The 26,357-nt window shown below is 46.4% G+C and overlaps 1 protein-coding gene and 1 long non-coding RNA gene across 5 annotated transcripts in view; one reads left to right on the top strand and one right to left on the bottom strand.

Moving 5' to 3' along the window:
- Positions 1-3,785: 3,785 nt before the first annotated feature.
- TBX4 (T-box transcription factor 4) overlaps positions 3,786-26,357 on the bottom strand; it is a 41,540-nt gene continuing 18,968 nt past the window's right edge. The window contains exons 6-11 of one of the 4 annotated variants that reach the window (XM_023243833.2): positions 19,731-19,883; positions 18,680-18,768; positions 18,319-18,554; positions 15,382-15,806; positions 15,101-15,167; positions 3,786-4,417 (exon numbers count right to left, since the gene is read on the bottom strand). In XM_023243833.2, coding sequence (XP_023099601.2) covers positions 4,317-4,417; positions 15,101-15,167; positions 15,382-15,806; positions 18,319-18,554; positions 18,680-18,768; positions 19,731-19,883 — 1,071 coding nt within the window. In that variant the 3' untranslated portion in view covers positions 3,786-4,316. Of the gene's footprint in view, positions 4,418-14,943; positions 15,807-18,318; positions 18,555-18,679; positions 18,769-19,730; positions 19,884-26,357 lie in introns of those variants that run through there. The other 3 variants (XR_006589499.1, XM_023243832.2, XM_023243831.2) reach the window with 3 other exon arrangements.
- On the top strand, positions 12,178-13,728 carry LOC111557762. Its single transcript, XR_002738045.2, has 2 exons — positions 12,178-12,885; positions 13,056-13,728. It is a non-coding gene; the product is annotated as an uncharacterized LOC111557762 (long non-coding RNA).

The raw sequence follows: 26,357 nt of genomic DNA, 5'->3' as shown, positions 1-26,357 counted from the left end.
CCTTAATATTATGTTCGTAAGGTTTATTTATGCTTTTGCATTAAGTTGTAGTTCACTCATTCTCATTGGTGTGTAATAGTCCAGTGTATGAATATACTCTAATTTGTTATCCTTTCTACTGCAGATGGACATTTGGGTTGTTTTCACTTTTGAGTTATAATGAATAGTGCTACTGTTAACATACCATACCTGCCTTTTTGTTAGCATATGCACATATTTTTCTGTATATACCTAAGAGGGGAATTGTTTGTCCATACAGTACATTCCTACATTCCTAGTAAACATAATTGTAGGATGCTGACAGTTCAGTAGATACCGCCAAATCATTTTCCAAAGTGGATGTACCAATCTATATTTCAACCAGCTGTGTATGAAAGTTCTACCAACGCTCAGTATTGTTTGTCTTTTTCATTTTGGCCATTCTGATCGGAGTACAGTAGTATTGCATTATGGTCATAATTTGCATTTTCCTGATCACTATTGAAATTGAATGGTTTTTCATGTTTCTTGGAAATTCGGATATCCTCTTTTGCAAAGAGCCTGTACAAGTTCTTTGCCCATTTATCTTTTGAGTTATTTGTCTTTTTCTTGTTGATTCATTGGAGTTCTTAAAATGTTCTGAACTTAAGTCCACATATATACAAAAAATGTCTTTTTTTTTTTCTATTCTGTACTTGGCTTTTCATTGTCTTAGCGATGTCTTTTGATAAACATAAGTTTTTAATTCAATACAGACCAGTCTATCAGTTTCTTTCATTATGGTTAGTGTTTTTTGTGTCTTTAAGAAATCTTTGCTTAGCCCAAGGTCATAGAGACATTCTTCTATGTTTTCCTTTAAATATTTTATTGTATTTCACATTTAGATCACAATACATCTGGAATTTATTGTTTTTGTATGGTGAGTCAGGGGTCAAACTTCATTTTGTTTCAAATTGGTATCCAATTGACACAGAACCATCCTTTTCTACTATAGTATAACGTTTTTCATAATTCAGGTACCATATATGTGTGGGTGTGTTTCTGGACTCTATGTGCTGTTCCACTGGTCTGTTGTCTATCTTTGCACCAGGACCATGCTGGTACAACTGGTAATATAAAGACTGGTATAGAGTGAATTCTTACAAAATTACAAAACAATAGAAAAAAATCCTGTTCTGAAACATCAGTAGACCCAGTAAATGGCATATCAGATGCTTCCTTCCAAGAACCTCAGAGAACAGAATTACCATCTAGAGATTATTTTAAAACATGGTTAAGATAGATAAAAAAAACAGATCACACAGAGTAAAAAGCAATATTTTTTTTAAAGACTAAATTGACTGAAAAAGGAATCAAATAGAATTTTAAGGAATGTAACGTACTCCTTAAAATTGAGAGTATTCATTGATTCCATGCAAGTGTGTCAAACCTTGACAAATAAGTGATAGGTTTTAACTGTAGTAGCATAAACATGACTCCTGACTGGGGTGCCTGGGTGGCTCAGTTGGTTGAGCATCCAACTATGGCTCAGGTCATAATCTCACGGTTCATGGATTCAAGCCCTGCGTTAGGCTCTGTGCTAACAGCTTGGAACCTGGAGCCTGCCTCGGGTTCTGTGACTCTCTCCCTCTCTCTCTCTCCCCCCTCCCCACTCACTCTCTCTCTTTCTCTCAAAAATAAACATTAAAAAAAATTTTTTTTAAAGCCATGACCCCCTGATTATTGTCCTTTCCAACTACAGACATCAAGCAACCTTCTATCTTAAAAAAAAAAAAAAAAAGTTTATTTTTGAGAAAGCACAAGCAGGGGAAGAGCAGAAAGAAGGGGACAGAGGATCTGAAGCTGCCTCTCCACCGACAGCAGTGAGCCCAATGTGGGGCTCGAACTCATGAACTTCGAGATCATGATTGGAGCCAAAGTCTCATGTTCAACTGGCTGAGCCACCCAGATACCTTCCATTTTTTTGTTGTGACATGCTTAATGCAACAGCAGACATGAAATAAGTGGGAAATATTCTGAATGGACTGGGCATCCCTACCGATTCATCTCCAGGGTATTTGTCTGTCTTAAACGTTAAATGTCTTAAATGTTAGTGAAACACCAAGAAGGTAATGCTTAAAAAAAAAAAAAAAAAAAAAAAGACCCAGCAAAATAGAAATTCAAAGGGAGTTTTCCAGGTGGTTAAGCAGTGAGCATTGGAGGGGTTTTTAGTGCCACCTAAGCAAAATAAGCCTCATCTGGCTGATTCAGCCTTAGGTTGTGCTACAGGAGAATTATGGAGATATAATTCTCCATATTTACTTTACCTAACCTGGACAGTGGAACCAGCTTTTGGAGTCAGATCTGGATTTAAATTCAGGTTACACCAGTTATTGCTATATCTGGCTCAGAGTGGACATTCAGTCCCTGAGGCCTCCCTTCTCCCACTCCAGAAGCCTTAACAAAGCCGGAGTACACACAACGATTGTGCTTTTGCCCATCTGAGTCCTAAGGATCCTCATGAAATAGTAATGGTAGCTATTTACAATCACCGGGTCGGTCACTGCACTAGATGTTTTACATACATTACTTCTTTCCAAGCCTCCAAATAACCCTGAGATAGATACAGATACAGATAAAGATAATTTTTCCCATTTAATTTGCCCCAGATCACATGCTAAATTGCACCAGAAATGAGATTTGAACCTATGTCTGTTCTAGGTTTTTTCCATAACACTACGTTGCCTGACTTGTGGCTTCTTTCGATGTTTTTTACATTCAGCTTCCTTCTGAAAAACATATTTTCATAAAATTTTACACACTGACAAGTAAAGGACTCTGCTGATTTTCTTGTAGGCGACTTTGTGGAGCTTCACGACAGTCGTGTTTCTGTTGCAGGCCTGGCTGCTCCCCTCAGCTGTACATGCTGCACACTCTTATGCAAACCCCTCATCCAGGACAGGCTTTATTGATCTTTATTGATGCTGCCTTCAAAGCCAGGGCAGCCATCTGAGAGGATGGAAGAAACCAGTAAAAGATTGGATTCTGGGGAGCCATCCCAGGTAGAGTTGTGCTTTTACGCACCAGCACATTTGTGGAGCAAATTTGGTGTGTACTCAGAACGGCAGCTAATGAGCACAAGTGAAGTTCAGTTCTTTGTGTAAACAAGGGAGAGAGCATGTGTCTGAATGTAATTCCGACTGCATCAAGGTCATTTTAGAGCTGGTGGAGCTCTATTTGTCTTAGGAAATCTCGAAAACTTTTATAGGGAATTCGGAAAATATTTTCAGCCAGCAGGAAAGATAAAATCCCTGCACACAAAGTACAGGCATGGGCCCAGAAACTGAACAGACAGACTGCTGTAAAACCCCCGTTTAATAAGGCATTAAAATGCCATCGACCTGGACACATTAAAAAAAAAAAAAAAAGAGCAATGAAAACAAATACCATTCAAATAATTAGGATCTTATGCCTGGGGCCAGCCTTGATGCCAAGCAGGGACTCCCCTGCAGGAATCAGCATTGAGCCCGATCCCCGGAAGGAGGGGAAGGACGGATCGTCTAAGACAAAGGCAGCTCTGGCCCGGAATTTTTGCCAGCACCCCCCGCCCCTCCCGCCGCTACCGCCGGCCCCTTGATGCTGAAGGCAGCGCGTTTGAAGTAGTCTTCCTCGCCGACATCTTGGGCGACTTTACAGCCCAGTAGCTCGTGTGGGGCTTCGGTGCTCGGAGGATTACCGAGCTGCCCCAGGGAAGGGTCGAGAGCGCGCTCCCTACCGTGGCGGCAAGCTAGCGGCGCCGCGCTCTTCAGTTCCATGAAGGACAAGGAGGCATTTGAAGGCCTACTTTATTGGGTAAATATGCTCCAAATTGGGGTGAGGGTTGGAGAGTGAACATTTGTTTACGAACGTAGCTGTGAGGGGAAAAAAGATGTCTTTTCACTAGCTCCTGCAAATACGGAAGCTGCCCCCGAGCTATTTCCTGCCGCCCAAGCTCCTGAATAGCTGAAGGCCAGGTGCACAGCGGCACATTTCATTCCCATCCTCCCCCAAGGTAGTTCCCGAGGGCTCAGCCCCAGAAATTTAAAAAATAAAGGACTTGTCTTCTCCTTATTTCTGGAGTGATCAATTGTTTGCTTGTGGCACCAGTATTTTGCAAAGTGGCTGTTACAAAAGGATGCCTCCCAGGTCTAACTGGAGGAGCTTTGATACAGTTGAATTTTAAATCCCATTATATCTCTGGTACAAATGGAGAGGGTCTGGTATTTTTCTCCTCTTCATTCACTTTTAAAAGTTTCTCATGTGAATCTGTGTCTCTGATCAGGAACTCTTGTTAAAGACTCCTTTAGACAAACTTGTGACTACCTGAATATGTTTCTAAGATTTTCATTTCTTCCTCTTCTTGTACATTTCCTTTTCTTCCAACAGATTGTAATCTCCAGCAAAATTTGTAGATGAGAGACTGGAGAAAGGGAGAGAAGAAGAAAGAGAGAATGGAAAAAGAATGAAAGAAATTATAATTAAAGTCTAAGCATTTTCTGGGGTTAATTTGAATTGGACCAGTTGGTTTTGTTTTGCAATACAAAAGAAAAATTCAGGCCTTGGGGCCTAAAACTTTCATTAAATTCAGCTTTGGTGAGTTCTAATAATACAGCGGTTTATTACAAGCGTGAAAAATGTCATTGTGGAGGCCTTCCTAAGCAGCAGCCTCACCTCTTGGGTATGACTCATACTTCCTCCATGGCCGCCTGAGCTGTAAAGTTGTGGGCAGGATATTTAAGGTCCAGTGAACCAGCTCCTTGAATCCTTCTTGCCATTTTACTGGGATCATGTCCCAATTAGCAATCTTGCCATCCAGAGCAGTAGCTGGACAGCAAAAGTGAGAGAGGGGCAGGGTGCTTAGGGCTGTTGCAAATGATTAGTCCAAAAGAGTAGCGTAAAACTTAGAACTCAGTCCCCGGCAGGAGTCTGCTGGAGGAAATGAAGGGATCAACAACATGAGAGGAGTACTGTGGCCGATTGTTCCGACCACAGCCACAGGCTTTTCTGTGTGTGCCGGAAATTGACCTCGTCAAAAGCTGAGGATGCAGGCTGGGCAAGGATAATGATAAGGTAGGTGATGATACTAAATCATCCACCTCTCAGAGCTGATGAGATTGTTCAATACCTTGCCAACCATTCCCCCTCCTTAGTCTATGAAAAGCAGTGATTTTTTTTTCATGAATAGGCAGAAATTAGAGTGGGCTGGTGCTAATTGGACCAACGGGAAGCTTAATAATTGCAATCCCTTTCATTTCTTACTGAGTATTTTCATGCAGAGTGTCTCATTTGGCCCATGAGCCATGCCAAGCCTAGGCCGTTGGCAGCACAGATAGTGCTCATCCTTCTTTGCAAAGAGGAAATTGAAGCCGAAAAAGACTGAGGGATTGTCTAAGGCCTCCAACAAAATAGTGGCAGAGTTGGGACTTTCTTTTAAGAGTAGATTCATTTCCAGTGTCACTGAATATGGCAATGAGCTTTGAATGAAGGAGCAAAAAACTCAAGCTGTCTCTTCCTAGGTGAAGACGGCTGGCTTCTCCGCTGGAGGGATACCCTTTCCTAAATGTCTTTGAATGGTGTCCTGAATCCTGGATGAGCCCCAAACCCCTAGGAGTGTGAGGTGCTCAGAGCGCTGGAAAGACCAAGCAGGATTCTTCCCAGCATGGCCCTCCGGCTCCCCTTGGCACTCTCTACCTAACTGCGCATAGGCTTTGGCGGCTGTTAAAGAAGGCTTAACTGTGAGACAGGAGAAGCAATAAAGTACCGAAAAGCAATAAAAGGAATTTCCCAGAAAAGAAAATGTCTACATTTTTTCAGCATCTAAAATGAAACCTATGCAGACGGGCATCCCATGGTAGGGAAGGGGGACAACATTAATTGGGCACAGTTTTATCTGTGTTATCTCATTTAATCTGTTATTTAAGCTTGGAAGGTAGGTAGCGCTTTATTACCCCTAATTAAATGTAGGGAGATATTGAGGCTCACAGAGATGAGGCATACAGCTAATAAGTGGTAGGGCTCCAGGCCCATTCTCTCTTCACTACCTCACTGTGCCTCTCCATCCAAAACTCTGGTAAACCATCTCTGGGAGGTCGTGCAGAGCGCAGAGCCTCACAGTGACTGCTCTAGCACCCTTTAGTCTCCATCCTTTTTTTTTTTTCCAACGTTTTTTTATTTATTTTTGGACAGGGAGAGACAGAGCATGAACGGGGGAGGGGCCGAGAGAGAGAGAGACACAGAATCGGAAACAGGCTCCAGGCTCTGAGCCATCAGCCCAGAGCCCGACGCGGGGCTCGAACTCACGGACTGCGAGATCGTGACCTGGCTGAAGTCGGACGCTTAACCGACTGCGCCACCCAGTCGCCCCCTTTTTTTTTTTAATGTTCATTTTTGAGGGGTGGGGCGTCACGCATGCGGGTGTGCACAAGGGGGAGGAGCAAAGAGAGAGGGAGACAGAGGATCTGATCTGGGCTCTGCGCTGACACCTGAGAGCCCACAAAGCCACAAACCCGAGATCATGGCCGGAGCTGAAGTTGATGTTAAACTGACTGAGCCACCCAGGTGCCCCTCATCCTTTTTTAAAAATCTCACCTTGGGGCGCCTGGGTGGCTCAGTCGGTTGAGCGTCCGACTCGGGTTCAGGTCAAGATCTCTCAGTTCGTGAGTTTGAGCCCCGCATCGGGCTCTGTGCTGACAGCTCAGAGCCTGGAGCCTGCTTTGGATTCTGTGTCTCCCTCTCTCTCTGGCCCTTCCCCGCTCATGCTCTGTCTCTCAAAAATGAATAAACGTTAAAAAAAAAGAAATCTTACCTCCCTTCAGCAAAAAGCTTTAAAGCACATATCCCAATATATTATTTATTATTTATGAAGTTATTTATCAATTATACATATTTACTACTATGCTACACTAGATATCTGAAAAGGATGAGATAAATATAATTAGAAAAAGAAGTTTCTGTATTTCCTTCCATTACTCTTTTTTGGAGCAAGTCCTGCTATAGATTCAAACAGAGTCCTGGTTATAGCTAAGAAATTCATGAGTGCAGACGTTATTATTCACGGACTTACAGACCTTCAGTGCTGCAAGGGAAATGAGGAGCCACGCGGAAGAAGGAAAAGGAGACTCAAAAAGAGGGCAAGCCACACAGCCAGCATTTGACGGAACTCTCACACCCCATCCCAAGCTCTTTTCACTGCTATAAGAAAAAACCAAAAGCTCATTTTCTTGGGCTAGAAAATGCAGGTTTGCAGTGTGACAGGCCAGAGCTTAATGCCTGAACCTTCGGTGCCTTGTGTGGAGTAAATTCAGGTCCATCGACTGCCCTGAAGAGACAGCCCTTGGCTTTCAGTCTGGGCCAGAGAACATGTGGGCCAGGCCATCAGCACGTGGGGTTTAAGGGAAGGAGGACTGTGCTGTGCTGTGCTGTATTTGGTGTTATTAAAAGCAGCTCACATAGTTTCCATCATTCCTAATGGAACTACGTCATTTTACAGACCCAACCCTTGCTTCGGGCACCCTAGCTAGGAATTCTTGGTGTAAAGAATCGTGACTCCAGAACAAGTCTCTTCCAGGTCATCCCAAGGAAGAACTCTGTGGCCAGGAGTTGCAAAGGCAAGGGAAAGATACCCTGGCTCTGCCACCCAACCCGAGGGGTCCTTGAGGCCATTCCCCAGACACTTTAAACAGTCGTTTTAGAGGTACTTGGATTATTTACTAACTGCTAGTTTGGACCAACCTGACCCAGCCTCATGGAGAGGATGGGACCTAATGCAGTGACAACCTACCTCCCTGTGAGGTGGAGGGCAGCAAGTTCATGGCCAGCATGTGGTGAGTGGAGGCAATTATAAATTGAGGTGCCACCAATTGTTCACTAAATTATATTTGGAGGAATCTCCCAATTCCTTAGACCTAACTAAGGAACACCATCATTTCCTAAGCATGCACCCTGTTCTAGGTGCTTTATGTACAGAGTCATGTTTGGGGATTTATTGTCTTTGTTTTTCTCTTCTTCTTTTTTTTAAAATTTTTATTTATTTATTCTGAGAGAGAGAGAAAATGTGCACAAGCAAGGGGCGGAGAGAGAGGGAGAAAGTGAATCCCAGGCTCCTCACTGTCAGTGCAGACCTGGAACTGGGGCTCGCTCTCACAAACCTTGAGATCGTGACCTGAGCTGAAATCAAGAGTCGGACACTCAACTGACCACGCCACCCAAGCGCCCCTGGTTTTTCTCTTCTTAAGGGAGAGACAAAGCCAGTCCTAAATTGGCATAGGTCTCACAAGGAAGTACTTGGGAGAGGGGACAATTTGGAATCCCTGAAAGAGAAAGAGATATAGGTACATGGAGGGCAGATGCTGGAAACAGCACCGATCTAGTACTCCTGGGGCTCATTTACCCCCTAGCAAGCAATTGGATAAGTTCACAGAGAGTTGTCATTGGGAGCATACACTCTCAATGCCGGCCTACAGGGCAGGAGGGTGCTCAGATAGCTTGTGAGTCTGGGGGCTAGCCTGTGACCCTACAAAAAGAGCTGCAGGAGGGCCCTGCTTTCTCACTACCTCCACAGTGGCAGCCAGAGCAGAAGAAGCAGACCACACCAAGCCTAAAGCAGAGTCACCAATGAAAGCAGCACTCCTACGTTTGAACAGCCTCTTGTCTTCTGCCTGGGCAATTCCCTGGTTCAACATGTCTGAACAGCCATCACCCCACGAGCAATGTTTTAGTGCCTTGGAGTGCTGTTCCTGCCAGCCCAAAGCCCTGCAGCCTCACACAGCTAACACTAGAGGGTAGGCAGCCCAGACCCAAGGATTTGCCACTCTGGGGGACACAGACTTAATGAAGGAAAGAAAAAAATATACAGATGTAAGCAGTCTTTAGAACATAGAACCTGCATAAATTAGCAAGTGTTTGGGGGTTGGGCAGGTAGGGAACTGAAGCCCAGGTTTCTGATTTGAGCAATGAGACTTTGGCTGGCAAGGCCATTTACCAAAACATATAAGGCAAGGAGATGTTTGGAGGGCTCAGGTTTGAACAGGGGGAGTTGGAGATTCTGAATCTCTTAAACAGAAACATCCAGGAGACAATCTCAGGAGACGGAAAGATTAGACTGGAGATTTGTCAGTGTATGTTGGTGAAAGAGCCGTGGGAACAAATGGCCTCACCCAGGGAGAGTACCTTGTGAGAAGACAAGGCTAAAGCCCCAGTCCTTGAGCAACAGCAGCATTAAAGGACTGGGCAGAAGAAAAGGTGTCTAAGAAGGACAGCCCAAGGATCAGGAGGAAAACAAGGGATGTGAGGGGGCCCAGAGGTCAATCTCTGTCCACCTGACTGGGAGCACTGGCCACTTCCCAGGGTTACTGCCATAGCATTGGACACAGTTTCTTCTCTTTTATTCCAGGCACTTCTATAATCACAAGTTATTTTTCTTTGTTCTTTAATTGAATCTTTTGGTTACAGAAGAAATACATGCTCATTGTAACAAGGAAAATAAAACAGGCATGTATGGGGGAACTATCAGAAAAAATTCCTCCTAAGTCTTCTCTTAGCCCCTACCACACACACCCACACCCACCCAACCACCTACCCTCCCCCACATACACCATGCACACACATATATGCACACACACAGGTTTGTTTTTTGCTTTATATTTCACACAAATGGGAAACCATATCTATTGCTTAGAAAATTGTTTTCGCATAATATATCATGGACCTATATATTTATATATTTCATTCTCTTGTCGATTGCTATTTAATGATCTGTAGTTTGGCTGCACTGATGTATTTTTTTCATTCCCAAATATTCTTGAGATCATACTCAGTGTTATGGTCCTCTTTTTTCACTTAGTATTAAATCAATTCTCCGTGTCACTAAACACACTTTGTAAATATATTTTCAATGACTACATCATAGTACAGAGTATGAGTATATCATAATTTATTTAACCATTATTTACTTTCTGCCAATTTGGGCTATTAAAAATAATACCATAATGAACATTATAGAGCATTAAGCTATGTCCACATTTCTGGTTATTTTCTTTAGGATATGAACACTTTTAGAGTCTTTGTCCAAGTTACCAAGTTGCTTTTTCCAGAGAGACTATAACAATCTGTGTTCCCACTAGCAATGATTGAGAGGTACTCCCCACATCTTTTCTTAAATGTTTATTAATTTGTTGGATAGAAGTGATGTTTTCTCACTTAATTTGCATTTCAGATTATTAGTGAGGTTAGCTTTGCTCAAGTTAATTATCATTTTGTGATTCTCTTATGGAGGGGTTGATCAGGGCCACCCGTGGCTCTTCATTTCTAAATCTGCCCTTCCTCTTTCATTGACAGCCCTGCCTCAGATGCTTATTTCCCACCCGGGGCTCCAAGAGAGCCCTCTCCTTCCTGGTTCTGCATCTTCCTGGCCATCTGCTCACAAACCTCTCTCATTCCCACCTCAGTCCCATAGCTGGTCTCTCTCATGGCTTCTGTGCCTGTGGGGTGCTCTTTTTCTGCCTCCTCTGCACTGGAGAACCAAACACGAGCCTAGAGTTTTCAAGCAGGCTGACAGGATCCACCGTCAGACTGGGGTCAGTGCTGAACTTGGGCAGACACAGCCAGGGCCCTTCCTGCCCTGCACTGGGCCCAGGTAAATGGGGGGCCACAGTGGGGGCCTAACCAGCCGGGACTTTGTACAACTCTGTCTCATCTTTTCCTTTCCCATTTGCCTCCTCTCCCCATTATTCCAACTCGGGCTTTCATTTTCGCAAATGATACAATTTGGTGGTTTGGGGTTTCTGCAGGAGAATTTCTGTGATCCTCAGAGTGCTGGGACCTGTTTGCACTCGTTAGGGAAGAGAGACTCTGGACGCTCTGCAGACCCCGTCAGGCTGTGGTAATAAGCAGGGGCTGTTTGAGCTGCAAAGTGTAAACCTGGTCCTTCTTAGTGAGACTCTGCAGAAATCCCACTGGAGATTTTTCTGCCCCTGCCCTGTCTACTTTCCTTCATAATGATAAATGGCTGAAAAGAAAACTATCTAATCTCCAAACTGCTTGCTTTTTTTCTACTCTTTCTTCAAGGAGAGAAGGAAGAACACAGTCACATAAAACAGAGTCCTTCATCGCCTGCTTCTCAGGAGACAGTTCTTTCCCTTTTCATCCCAGGCCTGTTTCTGATCTCTGATGGGCTCGCACTGAAAGCTCCAGCAGGCCCCTCTAATCAGCTGCGACAGACGCTGCAGTTGCTTGGGTCGCCCATCGAAATTGAATTGATTACCCGGCCCCTTTGCCATTTTGTTCTGCACACAATTGCTTAATAGCTGTCACCTTGGCTTTCACTCCCAACCGGCTGCAGGCTGACTGGTTCCCATTACTCAGGATGGCCAGTGCAAGTTCATCACCTTTACAGGATGTCCCTGATTGATTCCGTATGCCTGGGAGACCTGTAATATATTTGCATAGGAGCAGGGCGTCGCTGGGGGACGTAATAGAAATCTCTGGGCTGCAGGGACTGCCAGATTTAGCTGTGGGCTCGCCATATTTGAATCATTACAGGGCTTCTTGTCGGGAGTCTGGCCTCTGCTGACATAGCTGCTAATGAATTTGTAAAATTTTCTAAAAATACAAAACAACCCAGCCTGTCCTAACCTTTGCTGTCGCCACCTGCTGCCTGGGTGGGGAAGGCAAACAGAACCAGGCTTTTCCTGCCTGAGCTTGTGCTGGTCTTTTGAAATGACAGTCTCTCCCTCCCCACTCCCTTGCCCTGCCTGCCAACTGGGGCTTGGAGGGGGACATCTTTCAAGTGAAATCCTTTGCACTGGGAACTACTTCAATTAGACAGCAGGGGGAATGTTAACATGCCCTCCGGCCTTTTAAGTGGGTTTTAATTTTATGTTGTAAGATAAGACCCTGCGAGGCTGGGGCTGCTACTTCTCCAGCAGGCTCCATTAGTGGGGCAAGCTGAGGCCTCTTGACCCCCTGAGGCCCAGCCAAGACTGGAAGTTGGTTTGGTTTTTTAACAATTTGTCAGTCTGCTCCAGCTTCTCTTTCATTCTCCATTTTGTTATTCCAGGCTCTTCTGTTGTTGGAGGGCAATTGGGTAGCTGAGCGGCAGCTAAGAGCCTAGCCCAGCTTCACCAAGTGGCTGGCTCTGGGCTGGTGAGCAGAGCCTTGGGGGCTGCCTGCCTATGGCCTCACAGCTGAATATTCATCTTCCCCCCTCCCCCTTCCCAGGCAGGGCACTGTAGAAGCAGACACTTTTCATGTGGCAGGTTTCTGGCCCGATGATGTATGACCTGTTGGCGCTACTGAATGGTGCCCTTTGTTCCAGGGTATCCCATGTGCCCCCTTTTTATTGACTTGTTGATTCAGAAGGGCAGGAAAGTTCCACAAATCCCACTGCAGGCCTTGCTCTCTAGCCATGTCCAGGTGGGAAAGCCCCAGGACCTCATGCTTCCCAGAAAGCTGGTAGGAAGATATGGGCCGCTTAGACTCAGAATATCCCATAAGAGACAGACAGCTTTCTTTACCTTGGATTCAGGCAACTGTGTATCTGGAGAGAGGCTGGGAACCCATGTCTAGCTCCCAGCCCTCTGCCTGGGGTTCTAGAAGGTGTGGAGTGTTCCAGAATGCAGTCCACCCAGAAAGAAAAGAACAGAGCAGGTGTGAGTTAGGATGAACCCACCACTTCTCTGTGTCCTAAGCCAGGTTCAGTTAAGTTTTTCTCTGTGACCAAAAAGCCCAAGGTGGGAGCCAACAGCCAAGGAAAGAAGGAGCTTGGCTTCCTTCTGCAGGAGGAAGTCCACCCAGAGAGCAGCCCTAAAGCCACAGGAAAGGACTCTGGGGAAATAGCAGACAAGGTGGACTTTTTATCCAGCAGGAAATCTCATCTTCATCCTGATGAAGGTATGGATTTAAAGAACACCCTTACCCTTGTCTTCTTTTCTCCTGGCTTCCTAGACCAACCTGCAGTGGACATGGTGGGTGACAATGAGGGGAGGGGGCAAGAGGCAAGGCGTTGTAAGGAGGGAGCCCCAACATACCTCCTGACACCAGCTTCTCTTCTAATCTAATAGGGTGGACTGGATTCATCTCCTTTTTTGCCACTCCATCTTGTGAGCAAGCTTTAGGGATCTGGTTGAGGAGGAGGATGCAGAGGTCTCTGCCAGGCCTTGAATCCTTTCTCTAGGGTGCAGGTGGCTGATGAGCTCATACATCTGACTGCTCTGGAAAGCCTCAGGTTCTCACTCCAACCTGCTCTTCAGTTCTTCATCTGAAGAAGCTGCACAGATCCCACCGAGAATTCCCTACGTGTAAGACCACCTCCTCCAAACCACCAGGTTGTGTGCTGACTACTGAAATGTGACAGAGTCTTGTGTACTGCCTGCCTTGCCCTTCTGGGGTCTTTGTGGACCCTGAAATCCAGACCCATCATCTGCAGAGTAGCACGAGATCAAAGATACAGCTGTTCCGTTGGTCCTAAATTCCTTCACTCTAGGCTCAGAGGCTCCATAGTGTAAATGCTCAGAGGCACAGAAGAAATACCAGCAAAAGGGAGGATGAGACCATTGCTGAGCCAAGAAATGACAAGTCAGTAGTAAAGAGCATCCACACACTTCACAGTTGTAAAATGGCTTTATGTTCTGATATGTAAAATAAAATGTCCATGCTATATAACAAAACACTTGAAGTTCCATACCCCCTGTTGGCTAATGTGTCTTTCTAATAAAGTTTAATCTGTGGTGTGTATGTTTATATATATATTTATTTATATATTTATATATTTATATATTTATTATTTATTTATTTATATGTTTTATCTAAACCATTCTTAGTTTTTAACATCAAATGTGTAATAAAATTTTAAATAGATGTCTTTCCAAATACCCCCTCCAGCGTTCATTTTATTAGGTTTATTCATTTGTAAAAAGCAAAGCTGAATTTGACATGTGGCCTGCATTTGTGAGATATATATATATATATTTATTTATTTATATATATATAATATATAAATAGCTATTCAGCATGCAAAGAGTTTAGTGATTTCCCAAATTTGATTACAGAGTTCATACCAGCCCCATGGATGGTCTGGTGACGTTCGATGCTAAAGAGCTGGGCTGGGGACTACACGATTCACCTCACTGGAGAATTATCCTTGCTCTCTGAGCTCACTGGCTGAATTTACTGGAAGAAATGAATGTTTTCTCAATTCTTGTTTTTATTTCTGTTGGGCTTTCTTGCTCCAGAGGCGAGGATTTTCTGGGAGAACAGGCTCTGCCTGGCGGCAGCTCCGATGTAACCTCCTGGGGACGTTGCCAGGTGAAGTGTGTTTCATAATTGCCAGTCACAGGATGCAGATGGTGCCTGAGAGGCCGAGTCTTATGCACCGGAGAGTGAGAAACTATATGTCAGGGACGGAGGGGAAGGGCTTTGTACTGTATAAGAAAACCTGAATGATGACAGAGATGCTATTGGTTGCATTTTCCCTCCTCTTGAAGGAAAAAAAACCTTTTTTAATACTCATCAGGTAGCACTTAGCACATGACCTTCTCTGAAAATCATCCCTCAGACCTCAGAACTCCAGGGATCAATTTCCAGGCCAGTAACTGAGCAGTCAGCTCTACTCTCAGAGCAGGCTTTTGTGGCTTAGCTGAGTGCACGTCTCAGGTAGTCTCACAGAAACTCCAGAAGCCAAGAGAGTGGGCCTCCTGTCCCCCAAACAAGATTTTCAGCTTCTTTGCTAACAGAAGGCCAGGAGCTCTAAGATGTGCACAGAGCCCTCCCACCCCAGCAATGAGAATCTTCCCCCAACTTTCCCTATGAGAGAGACTGCACCACCTGGCCCCTGAGTAAATCAAAGATTATATTACCCAAATCTCTAAATAACTCGCATGAACTCTCTACTCCCATCCCATCCATGCACATGTCAAGACATGTGAGATAACAGTGGACCCAGGTCCTGCAGCCAAAATCGCTTCTTAGATAATTGTAGTTTTTTTTTTTTTTGTCATGGCCTCAATTGTATATCAGAAGATAGATGCTCTCCAAATGTACGCATGTACAAACACACACACACACACACACACACACACATACACATACATCACACCCTCTGAAATACCTTCCTGTGTTTCTTGGTAGTGCAGGCCACCCACAGAGGTTAACACTGGATGAACATGGTCCTGGGGCTGTCGAGAAACATGGGAGTCATCCGTCAGTCCAGTTCTCTACAGTTCCCATTCCTGAATGGTATTGTAAGGAAGCCTCCCGGGACAAGGAGAAGCTTTGAGAGTAGAGAAACTCATTGGCAGCATTCAAGTGTGGAGAGGGTGGCTTCCTCTCGCACACTGCAGGGAGGCCTCGCTCCCTGGGGAAAGAGGCGGCGGGCCCCCGCTCCCGGACCTGAGACTGTGAGAGCTGATTGTAGACGCTGAAGTGGGTGTTTCCCGGTGGCTGGGAGCTCTGAGCAGAGATAGTAGGCAGCCGAGGCATCATAGTGGTGGCGGTGAAGTGTGTGGGGAAGGATTGGTAAGGCACAGTCTCCATCGTCTGAACGCTGTAGCTTGTGTACGGTGAGACCGATGTCCACATGTTACAGCTCAGTGCGGGTGGGGGCAAGTCGTCCACACCAGACACCCCAGCAATCTCGGGCCCTGAACCTGAGTACATACAGGCTTCTCTTGGGGTCACCTCACTGCAGTAGGAGGGGCTCAGCATCTGTTGGTCATAGGGAGGGGGAGAGCGGAAGTAATGATCCTCCCCCACTGCAGGGGGAGCCTCCAGATAGGATCGCTTGCAGGGCAGGTCCAGGTGGCGGGCACTGTCTGCTGGAAGACAAAGAAACCTTCAGGAAGGGCCATTTCTACCAACCCAGGGCCCAGAACACCCCTTGTGGATGCCAAGACAGCCTACCCTTGCCATTCAGGGCTTGCCCTGCCCCATGTTGCCATGGTACTCCCAGAACCATTTTAATCAGCAACAGCTTTTATGAGGTGGTGGCAGCCAAGAAATGGTCAGATTATGGACACTGCTCAAAGGCCACAGGGGATACCACATCAGTGGACATTGAATGATGTGGTTAGCCAGGCGGCATATAGCTTTCATCCTTTGCCACCCTGACTCTCGGGGATGGTAAGAGGCCTTAATGTGCATTAGCATTCTTAGGCTAGGCCCACCCTGGCCAAGGAAAGTGGAGGCAATTGCCAGGCCAAACCAGGCCCAGAGGCCACATCTGTCTGAATTAGCCAGAAAATTAAAGCCACAATGTTTCTGCCTTAATCCTCAGCTCCCAGGAAGGCCTTAGTAAGCCAAAGCTACTCGCAGGCACGTTCCTATTACTTTTAGAAAAAGAAGTAAACACTACATATGTTCAAAGAAATCCTGGCAGATTGTTATTATACAGATTCCAACACAACAGTATTTACAAAATTAAGAAATGGAGTTGATAATAAGTAAAAGGTGACTTCTACTTTTAAGGCTAAACTGATACTCTCTTTGGGGAAAGATGACATCAGCTGCCCCAAACCATTTTTGCATGTCTTTCAACCTCCTCAACCATGACGGCTTGACTCTCTGGAGTGTCACATCCTCCCGTGGGACCCAGGGATGACCCAGGCCTGAAGACTTGGGCAAAAGACCACTAAACAAATTTAAGAACACTTGTCCAAAGGCTTAACTTGGCCTCCCTCCTTCTGTTTTCTCTAGGGATTCATTCTGGGAGCTGTGTGTATGCACAGGGCAGGGTGGCCTGGGGGATGAGTGGACTGAGTTTGAAGGCCTGCACTCATCTCTCCACTCTGCCCCTCTGGAAGCATCTTCCCTGAAGAGGAGAAACTTGCCTCTCTTTTCATCCAGCTCTCTCACCCTTACTCATCCCTCCTTTCTCTCTTCTCTCCAAATTCTTCTTTCCTCTCAAGAGCACTAAGCTCTTGGACCTGCGAAGTGGCCCAGTGACTCTAGGTCAGGAGTGAGCAAACTTTCTCTGTAAAGGGCCAGATAGTAGACATTTTAGGCTCTGTGGGCTGTAACAGAATCTTTTGCAGCTATTTGACCCTGCTGTTATCACACGAAGGTGGCCATGGACAGTAGTTGAGCAAATGCATATGTCTGTGTTCCCATAAAACTTTATTTATGGATATTAAAGTTTGAATTTCATATAATGTTCACATATCATGAAATAGTCATCCTTTGACTTCTTTCAACTACTAAAAAAATGTAAAACCATTTTTTATGGCTCACAGGTTGAACAAAAACAGACAATAGTCCGGATTTGGATCAAGGGCCACAGTTTGCTAACCCCTGCTCTAGGCCATTCATTCTAACAGGACTAGAGTAGCAGATACTCAGAACTCTACCAGCTGCTCCCTAGGAGCTAGAGAGAACATTCTGGATTGTAAGCAAAAGTCCCTAAAACCCATTCCCAAGAGAATCTCAGGGTCCCTGAGGGTTCTTCTGGTGTAAACACCAATCATCTGTATTTTATATATGGAGAAACTGAGAACTGCTACCAGAGCTCAGATGTGCCAGTTCCCAGCTCAGGGCTCTTCTTCTCCAAAAGAAGAAGAAAACATTTCTTTTGCTTGTCTTCCTGGCTCCCAATCTACATCCACAGTAGTTTATTTCCATTCTCAAGAAGCCTTTCCATTCTCATGACTCTGGGTCATCCTTGTTTTAGGATTGAAGTTGCTTTGATAAATGACAGCCTCAATCTCAAAATCTCTGGACTAGGATGCTTCAGCCTCCTCCCATGCTTAGAGATGAAGTCCAGCTGACTTTGTGTGATCTGCCCATCCCGTGGAGGCTCTGAAAGCAGTGGCTATAAAGCAACATCTGAAACGGGGGAGGGGTACCAGTGTCTGGGGACACCAAGACCACAAGCTGTCTCTGAGGATGCTGAAGTCTACATTAAAATCAAGAATTGGGGCAGTGGGTGGCTCAGTTGGTTAAACGCCTGACTTCGGCTCAGGTCATGATTTCGCAGCTTGTTTGCTTTGGGCTCTGTGCTGACAGCTCGGGACAGCTCGGAGCCTGGAGCCTGCTTCAGATTCTGTGTCTCCCTCTCTCTCTCTGCCCCGCCCCAGCTCATGCTCTGTTTCTCTCTGTCTCAAAAATAAATAAACATAAAAAAGATTTTAAATCAAGAATCAATATTCCTGCACGGGGCCTGACCATGGTCCCTAACCTTTCAGGCTTATTCTCCCAGGCCACACAATAACCAGGTGTGTGTGTGTGTGTGTGTGTGTGTGTGTGTGTGTACGCATGCATTCGTGGAAAGTGTTTGTAGGAAGAGCTTTATCCCTCCTCTGACCCTCTAGGGCTTCCAGACTTGGAGAGAACTACCTCGTCTTTTCAGGCAGTGATAGAAGAGACTGGAGTCCCTCTGGGCTGGGAAGGTGTTGAGGGGAAGGTCCTGTGGCTCGGCCGCAGCAAACTGCATGTGAGCACCATTCTCATACTGGTAGTGCTGGAGCGCCTGGTGGGCACCATGCAGGGGGCTGACATCAGGCTTGGCTGAGAGCTGGGTGGAGACAAGCCTCTGTCTCATGATGCTTTTTGAGATCACAGGATATTCTTTGCTGGAGGTGTGGGAGGACAGTCAGAGGGAGACAGGAAGAGAGTAAAGATACTTTGAGGGTTACCAGGTCTGTGTGCCTGAACCCAGCCGGCCTGCCCTCCCTACCCCCAGGCCTGGCAGCCCCACCTCTGTAGTCGGGCCACACGCAGGTCGCTGTCGTCACTGCCCCGGAATCCCTTGGCAAAAGGGTTGTTCTCAATTTTCAGCTGTGTGATCTGTCAGGAGAGGACACACAGAGTTGCTGGGGTAGAGGGCTGGACTGGCTTTGGGCCCTCCCCCACTGCCCCAGGCACATTCAGACATTCAGAGCCTGGGTAAGTTGCACACCCAAGCCCAAGACCAGCTGCAGTCTTGCTGGGTCCTCCTTGGCCTCACTGTTCACATCTGGCTCCTTGCTAGCTTTCATCCATTCTACTAACTGCAGACCTTCTGATTCTGTCTCCTGTCCTCCTGTCCCACTGTGCCTGGAACAGCTTCCCATCTGCGTCACCCTTGTCCAGTACAACTGCCACCTCAGCTTCCAAGTGACCGTACAAATCTGTCAATGTTCTGCCTAAAATTTGCCACAGCCTATGGCCCTTCCCCAGTATCCCCAAGCCCACCTCGCCAGTCCCAATATGCATGATGCCCCAAGAAGGGTAGCATGGGCAAAGGCAGAGAGACAGGGGACAGCAGCCCATGCAGGGGTCTGGAGGCAGTTTGGGACGGTCAGGCTATGGAAGGGGGTGTAGGGTGGGAGGCGGACCTCTCTGACTGCAGCCTGGGAATGGCCTCCAGAAGGCTCAGTCCTGGCTCTTCTACAGCTGACAGTACCCTGGGCTCCTTTCCCCATTCTCTCCCCTTCCTTGACAGGCCAGAATCAACTTTTAAATCCCACCAGGGAGAAGAAGTTTGTAGAACAAAATGGCTAACTAACACTCAAGCCACAGGGCAAGATCCATGCTCTTGGCTTCTACAGTTGCCAACTTGGTCCATTCTCCATAATTACTTTGCACTGAAGATTTAGGGGTCTGGTCTACTTTCCTGCTCATCATCCAATTTCTCACTGCTCTGAGGAACAATATAGGTGTCTGGGGCGTCTCAGCCGCACTGCATGGGGACGTCACTTCCTGCCTTTCTGTAGTAGCACAGAAATGCCAGGCAGCATCAGCAGTGGGGGCTATGGGGATGGCCGTACCTTGTGATTCTGGTAGGAGGTCACAGAGATGAAGGAAGTCTCTGGGAACACATGGGTGCAGAAGGCTGTGTTTTTGGAGCCAAAAGCATTGTTCTCATCAGCCTTCACGATGTGTAGCCGTGGCTGGTACTTGTGCATGGAATTGAGGATGATCTGGAAGAGAAGTGTCTCTTTCTGAGCTCCAGGTCTCCACCCTGGTCTCAGTCAGCTGGCCTTGGGCTGGCTTGCATTCTCCTAAAAGCCCAGGCTCCAGGGCCTGACTACGGCCAGAAAGGTGCTAATGCTCCCAAGTGAAGAACCAGGTCCCGGAGCGCCAGTTCAGCCCCCATGGTCCCCACTCAGCCTCTCTGCTCTGGAACCAAAACCTGGCCTTCCTAATGGCACAGATTGTTTTACTGCAGTAATGGAGAACCAAACATTTAAAAGCTCAACTGACCTCAGTATATTGTAGCAGGTGGAATCCCAAGCCGTAGGCAAAGTCCCAGGGTGCCACTGACTTGCCATGTGACCTCAGGCAAATCACTGGACTTATCTGAGCCCTAGCTTTCATATTTGTAAAATGGAATCCTAATATATAACTTACCCCTCAGGTTTCCTGCTTCAATTGACTCTTTACCCAGATCCTCTCATTCTTCTCCCACCTCTCCTGCTCCTCCCCACTCCCCATCATGTGACTGGCCTTTCTTATAGATACCTGACTGGGTGTGCAGAATGGCGGAGGAGCGGAGGAAAGAGTCCCACTCTGACTCTTTTCCATCTGTCTCAACATTTGCAGAGGCCTGTGGAAGGGATGCCGGGGAAACCCAGCTACATCCTGCCCTCAGACCTGCCCAAGACACCTCACAGCCTGGAGAGAAGCTCCATCGTGGGCTAGAATTCCAGGTGCCGAGGTAGGAGACAGCAAAGTTCCAGAAGTAATGCCAGAGAAGGCCAGAGGCCCCAGGAACCTACTGGCCCTTGGGGATGCCTGGGACTGGGGAGGAGGGCCACCCCACCAGACACGAAGAGCCCAGGAGGCTTGGCCCCACAGCCCCGGGAGTAACACACAGTAGTTGCTGCTCCAAACCTGCTTCATTCAGCTGTGCCCCACGGTAGCGGCTGAATCATGTGCCATTAAAATGTATTTTTTATCGTTGACATTTGCCAGACGCCCTCCCCATTGGAGGCAGGACCAGGAATTTGGGGCATTTTATCAGCACCGCTGCTTTTGTTAACCCTTTGGCTCCTATCCTGGCTGGGCAAGGCCGGCCCTCTGGCCCCATTACTCTCTCACCTCCTTTCTTTCCTTCCTTTCCTTCCAGGAGTGCCCCTTCCTGGGCTAGCCCTGCTGGCTCCCACCTTTCCCCATTCCCAGTGACAGGCCTGATGCTGAAGCTTGTTGCAAGATTAAACCCCTGAGCGACCAGACTGCCAAAAGAAAGGCCAGAGCCAGGCTCTTCCATGGAAAACCAAGGCAGAAGTCTTAGTCTGGGAAGGCTCCACTTTCAGCACACGCTGGGGACAGAGACAGCTCAGAGGGCAGGCTCAGCTGAGGAAGCAGGTGGGTCAGGAGCTGGGCTGTGGCCTCTGGCTTTCCCTGGGCTCCTCAGTTTGGCCTGGTAACTTCATCCAGCAGGAGCTTGATTTTCTGCCTTCTGCACTGGTTGTGCCCCACTAAACCCCAGTGATAAACTTCTGGACTTTCAGGGCAGGTACAGAGCACTCCAAACCTCAAGCCAGGTCCTGCAGCTGGGGACCCACTGCTCAACTGGGAGCCAGCCAGATTAAAAACAACAACAACAACAACAACAACAACTCAGGGTGAACACAAGTTCTCCCTTGGGAAACCTCAATGGACGTCCATTTCTAGGAGGCTGGGGAGAGGGGCTGGAACTTGGGAAACACCTCCCAGTCCCTTTGGGTTACTCTGTCAACCTGCACTGCTCCCAGCTGCAGGAGTCCACAAAGGACCTAAGTTCCCAGAACTAAATACCTGAGGTGGCCTGGATGCATCCAGAAGTCCCCAGATTCCCACCTCTGGGCCTTTTCACATGAAGTTCCTTCTGCTCAATTTTCCTTTCCCATTCTCTCTCACCTTCTAGAGCAATCATCTCAAGGCCTAACTCTTCTGGGAAGCCTTCCCAGATTACTAGGTCCTGTTCTGAACTCCTGATGCTGACTGAAACTTCCTCCCTGTGCACTGTCTGCCTGGCTGTTGTGTTGCTTCCTAGTGGCTTCCTATTTCTTCTTGTCCCTTCAATTAAACTATAAACCCCTCAAGAGAAAGGGCCAGATCTTTTACTCCTTTTGTACCTCTAGGCTCCTTTACCCCAAAACAGGAACTAGTAAGTACAAGGCAGGGTTACAGGACTGGGGAGACTTGGGCCATGATCACAAGCTCCCTGTCCCTTCCTCTCCTGTCTTTCTTTGCTCACTAGAGACAAGGCAACCTCTGAGGCATTTTTCAGGTGAAACACAGTGATTAAACATGTGTGCAGACAACCTCCCCATGAGCACTTGCACACTGCAGTTCCCTGGCCACGCTGGCTCTCCTAGTGCGGGGAGAGCACAGACACCAGACTAACAGACCCAAGGCAGATGCAGGCATCTGCATGGTGAGGCTGGGCTATTCCTTCAGGACACCTTCAGACCAATGACAGCATCCACCCTGCTCCTCTGCCAACTGGGCAGTCACAGGCTGTGTTAGTCCAGCCAGAGTCCTGGGTATTATCAACTCCCCTGCTCCTCACTGTCACTCACCTCCAGGTCCAGTCAATGACCAAGTCCTGTGACTCCATCTGCAGGATAAAAACCTCTCCATTGTCCCACACACCCTTGATTCAGGCCCACCATCTCTCTCCAGGTTTGGGACCACCTCTTCCCTGTCTACATCTATTTCCTCTCCATCTTCACATGCCACGCATCAGATCAGGTCACTCCCCTGATTAGAACCTTCCAGTTCACCCAGGAACACTGCACACTGCTTGAGAGCGGCACATTTTGTAGTTTCTCCTCTTGCCTCCCATGTTCCCCTCCCCCAGTTCCTGCCAGCATTTAGAGCTCAATATATGTCTTATATCTATAATGCCACCTTTGATGGTTCCCTCTTGCCCCTTGGGTTAAAAGCCAAACTCCTTAGCCTATCAGACAAGATCCCCTATTGACCGACGTGGAGAGATTGCCAAACACACCTTTTAGGGGAGGGAACCAGACTGGCTGGCAGGGAAAACTGGGAAGAGAGAAACTGCCTGCAGGGGGCATGAAGGAGCCACTAGGGGAGTGCAATCCCAGACACAGAGAAGTCAAGAAGGGTCCAGAAGCTTCTATGGATTTCTGTTCACCAGTGATAAGTCTTGAGCAAGCTCTTCCCCTCCAGTCCCTATCTATAAAGTGAGGTCTTCGACTAAGAAGTGGTCCCAAACACCCCTTCTAACTTGGACAGTCTGGAACCTGGACAGGTGTCTGGAAGAAAGTCCCCTCATTGAACCAGTGCAAATATAAAGTGGAGCCTCAGCCCCAACAGCCCAGGAGAATGCGAAACCAACTCCGTGACTCACACCTGGCTTTACTCGGAAGTTCCCCAGGCGCCACATTAATCTCTTTTGCCAGAGTCTCACATTTATATTTGTGGCAGAGGATGCTGGGCCAAATGGACCAGCCACATCCACAAACCCCACTACATGACTGGTCCCGTTATTGTTTTACAGAAATGGGATTCATTACGTTCTGGCTACAATTCAGAAGCCTGTTCTATTTTAACAACTGTGATAGTGCCAAACATCCATCTCCTCGAGAGATCTCCATAGCGTGCTTGGCCAATGAGGTCCAGATTTATCTGCATTAGAATCACAGAACATTAGGGCATGGAGAGGCAGACCTTAGAAATCATTCTAGTCCAACCTCCTAATTTACAGATGAGGAACAGGAGGCTTGTAGTGGGAACGTGACTTGCCCAAGAACACATAGCTGGTTGGAGACAGAATCCTGAGAAGATTCCAGACGACTTTCGAGAGAGCACACACTGCTCTCAACAACATACTCAGTAACGAATAACAAAGTGTCAACCAAACACCGTACGAGATGAGGACTCACCAGGCCCTATTGTCCATCACAGAATGCAGTGTATCTGAATGCTAGCCATACAAGTGTGGCTAATGTCCATTTTGTCATCTATTAAAACCAGATTTTCCCCTGCATCATAGTTTTACTTTCTAAGACTACCTTCTCCATCCTCCTTCTTACACTCTCCAGTCCTGCAAAGAGGGAAGGACAGAGACAGGATCTACAGCTTGCATAAAAAGAAGAGGAGCACCTGGGTGGCTCAGTAAGTTAAGCGTCCAACTTCGGCTCAGGTCGTGATCTCACAGTTTGTAGGTTTGAGCTCCACATCGGGCTCTGTGTTGACAGCTCAGAGCTTGGAGCCTGCTTCGGATTGTGTCTACCTCTCTCTCTGAGAGAGCTCTGTCTCTCAAAACTGAATACATGTTAAAAAAACATCTTTTTTAAAGAAGAAAAAAAGCGGAGACCCAGAAAGGTAAGTGATTGGCTGAAAGAATATCTAAACTAGAACTGAGTTAGCCAACTGATATGCCTTAGGTCTCACTCCCAGGGCAGCAGCTCAGGGTTCCAGAAACCCTCTGCCTTCTCCCACAGTCTCTGCGCTAGCAGCCAGTGTTTATGGAGCATAGCCTAGGTGCCAGGCCCTGTGCCGAGGAACCTACACACATCATGTAATTACTCTTTACGACATCTCTGTAAAGTAGGCATTATTATTAGACCCACTGACTGTGGCTCAGGGAGGTGAAGGAATTTTCCCAACCTCAGACAGCCAGTGGGAGGCAGAGCTAGAATTGATACTAATTTCTGAGCCTGAGCTCATATGTGTACCTGGCCAGGGGTACCAGGCCTGATCTGGAGTGTATGGGGCATCTGTATCTCCCAACACATCCAGCAAGGGCTCGGCACATTGTCAGGGCTCAGCAAATGTGGGAGAAAAAGAGGAAAAGAGGAAAAGTAGCTCTGAGTCCCTACTGACAAGTTGACAGCATAAGCTTTGGAGGGATGTCAGCCCCTGGTGGAGGACATGCCTTCTCTGTCTAAACACCAAATACTACCCCCTTCAGCCGGTTCACTCATTCGCTTACTGCTTACCAGCATCCACTGTTCCAGACACAGTAACAGGCACTAGGATACAATGGTGATTTAACCTTATGGTTTCTGGGGTGCCTAGGTGGCTCAGTCGGTTAAGCATCTGACTTCTGCTCCAATCATGATCTCATGGTTTGTGGGTTCCAGGCCCCTGTTGGGCTCTGTGCTGACAGCTCAGAGCCTGGAGCCTGCTTCGGATTCTGTCTCCCTCTCTCTCTGCCTCTACCCCGCTCATGCTCTGTCTCACTCTTTCAAAAATAAACAAACACTAAAAAAAATTTTTTTTTAATAAATAAATAAATAAATAAACCAAAAGCAAGCAAGCAAGCAAACAAAAACCTTATGGTTTCCTATCTGGTGGGGAAGTCACACAGTAATCCAAAAACCAAGCAAAAGTAAGTAGTGAGAAAATGTACTGGAAGGAAGACTGCATTTATAATAGTAATGAACAAGATGAAATACCTAACAGAAAATGTGTGGGACCTTATGAAGAAAACTTGAATATACTTTGGAAAGACAAAAAAGAAGACTTCAACCAAGAGAAGGGTATTCCTATTAATCCTCCCTAAGTAAAATTATAATTTCAAGCAATTCTAATAAAAATACAAATAAGTTTCTCAACAATATAAGCCGATTCTAAAGTTCATATGAAAAAAATAGATAAGACTAGCCAAGAAAACGCTGAAAAAAAAAAAAAAAAAACCAGCAGTGGGAGACCAGCTCTGCCAGACACTAAAACCTATCATGAAGTCTCAACAGTTAAGGCACTGGCACATGAACAGACACAAATTCATATGGGGATTTAGTGCACAGAAATAAGGCATCCTAAGCCAAGTAGGAAAGAGAAACAGTCAATTGCTGGTGTCGGGACAACTGGATGGCTCTTTAGAAAAAAAGAAAAGTTGGATTCACACCTCATATCGAATGCCAGAAAAAATTCCAAAAGGATCAATGGTTTAAATGTAAAAATAAATCCATAAAATACTAGAAGAAAACACAAGAAATTTTCCTTACAAGTACAGAGTGGATAAGGGCTTTAAACTAGTCAAAATCCAGAATCCATAAGGATAGAGCAATACATTCAGTCAAAAACTTCTGTGTGGGAACACCACTATAGGTAAAATCAAAAGGCAAATGACAAACTGGGGAAACATCCGAGCAACTCCTAACACATATAAAAGCTAAATTCTCCTAATTTATAAAACCTTCTAGAATTAATAAATGTTCAAAAATCTGAGAGAAAAAATGAGCAAAGGATAGAGACAGACGTTCACAGAAAGGGAAAAAAGATGCCTGACCTTAGTCATAATAAAGGAAATACAAATTGAAACTATAACCAGTATCTATATTTTACCCATCAGACTGGCAAAAGTCTAAAACTTTGCTCTCCCACCCTGTTGGTGAGGCTACAGCAATGGTGGGAATTATACATCAGTTAAAACCCTGATGGAGGGTGAAACTATGAATTACAAATCCAAATACCTTCTGACCAAGCAGCTT

The sequence above is a fragment of the Felis catus genome, chromosome E1 (genome assembly GCF_018350175.1).
Source record: "Felis catus isolate Fca126 chromosome E1, F.catus_Fca126_mat1.0, whole genome shotgun sequence".
Classification (NCBI taxonomy): Eukaryota; Metazoa; Chordata; class Mammalia; order Carnivora; family Felidae; genus Felis; species Felis catus.
Note: the sequence above shows the minus strand (reverse complement) of the source record. Positions and strands in the feature narration are given on the sequence as shown.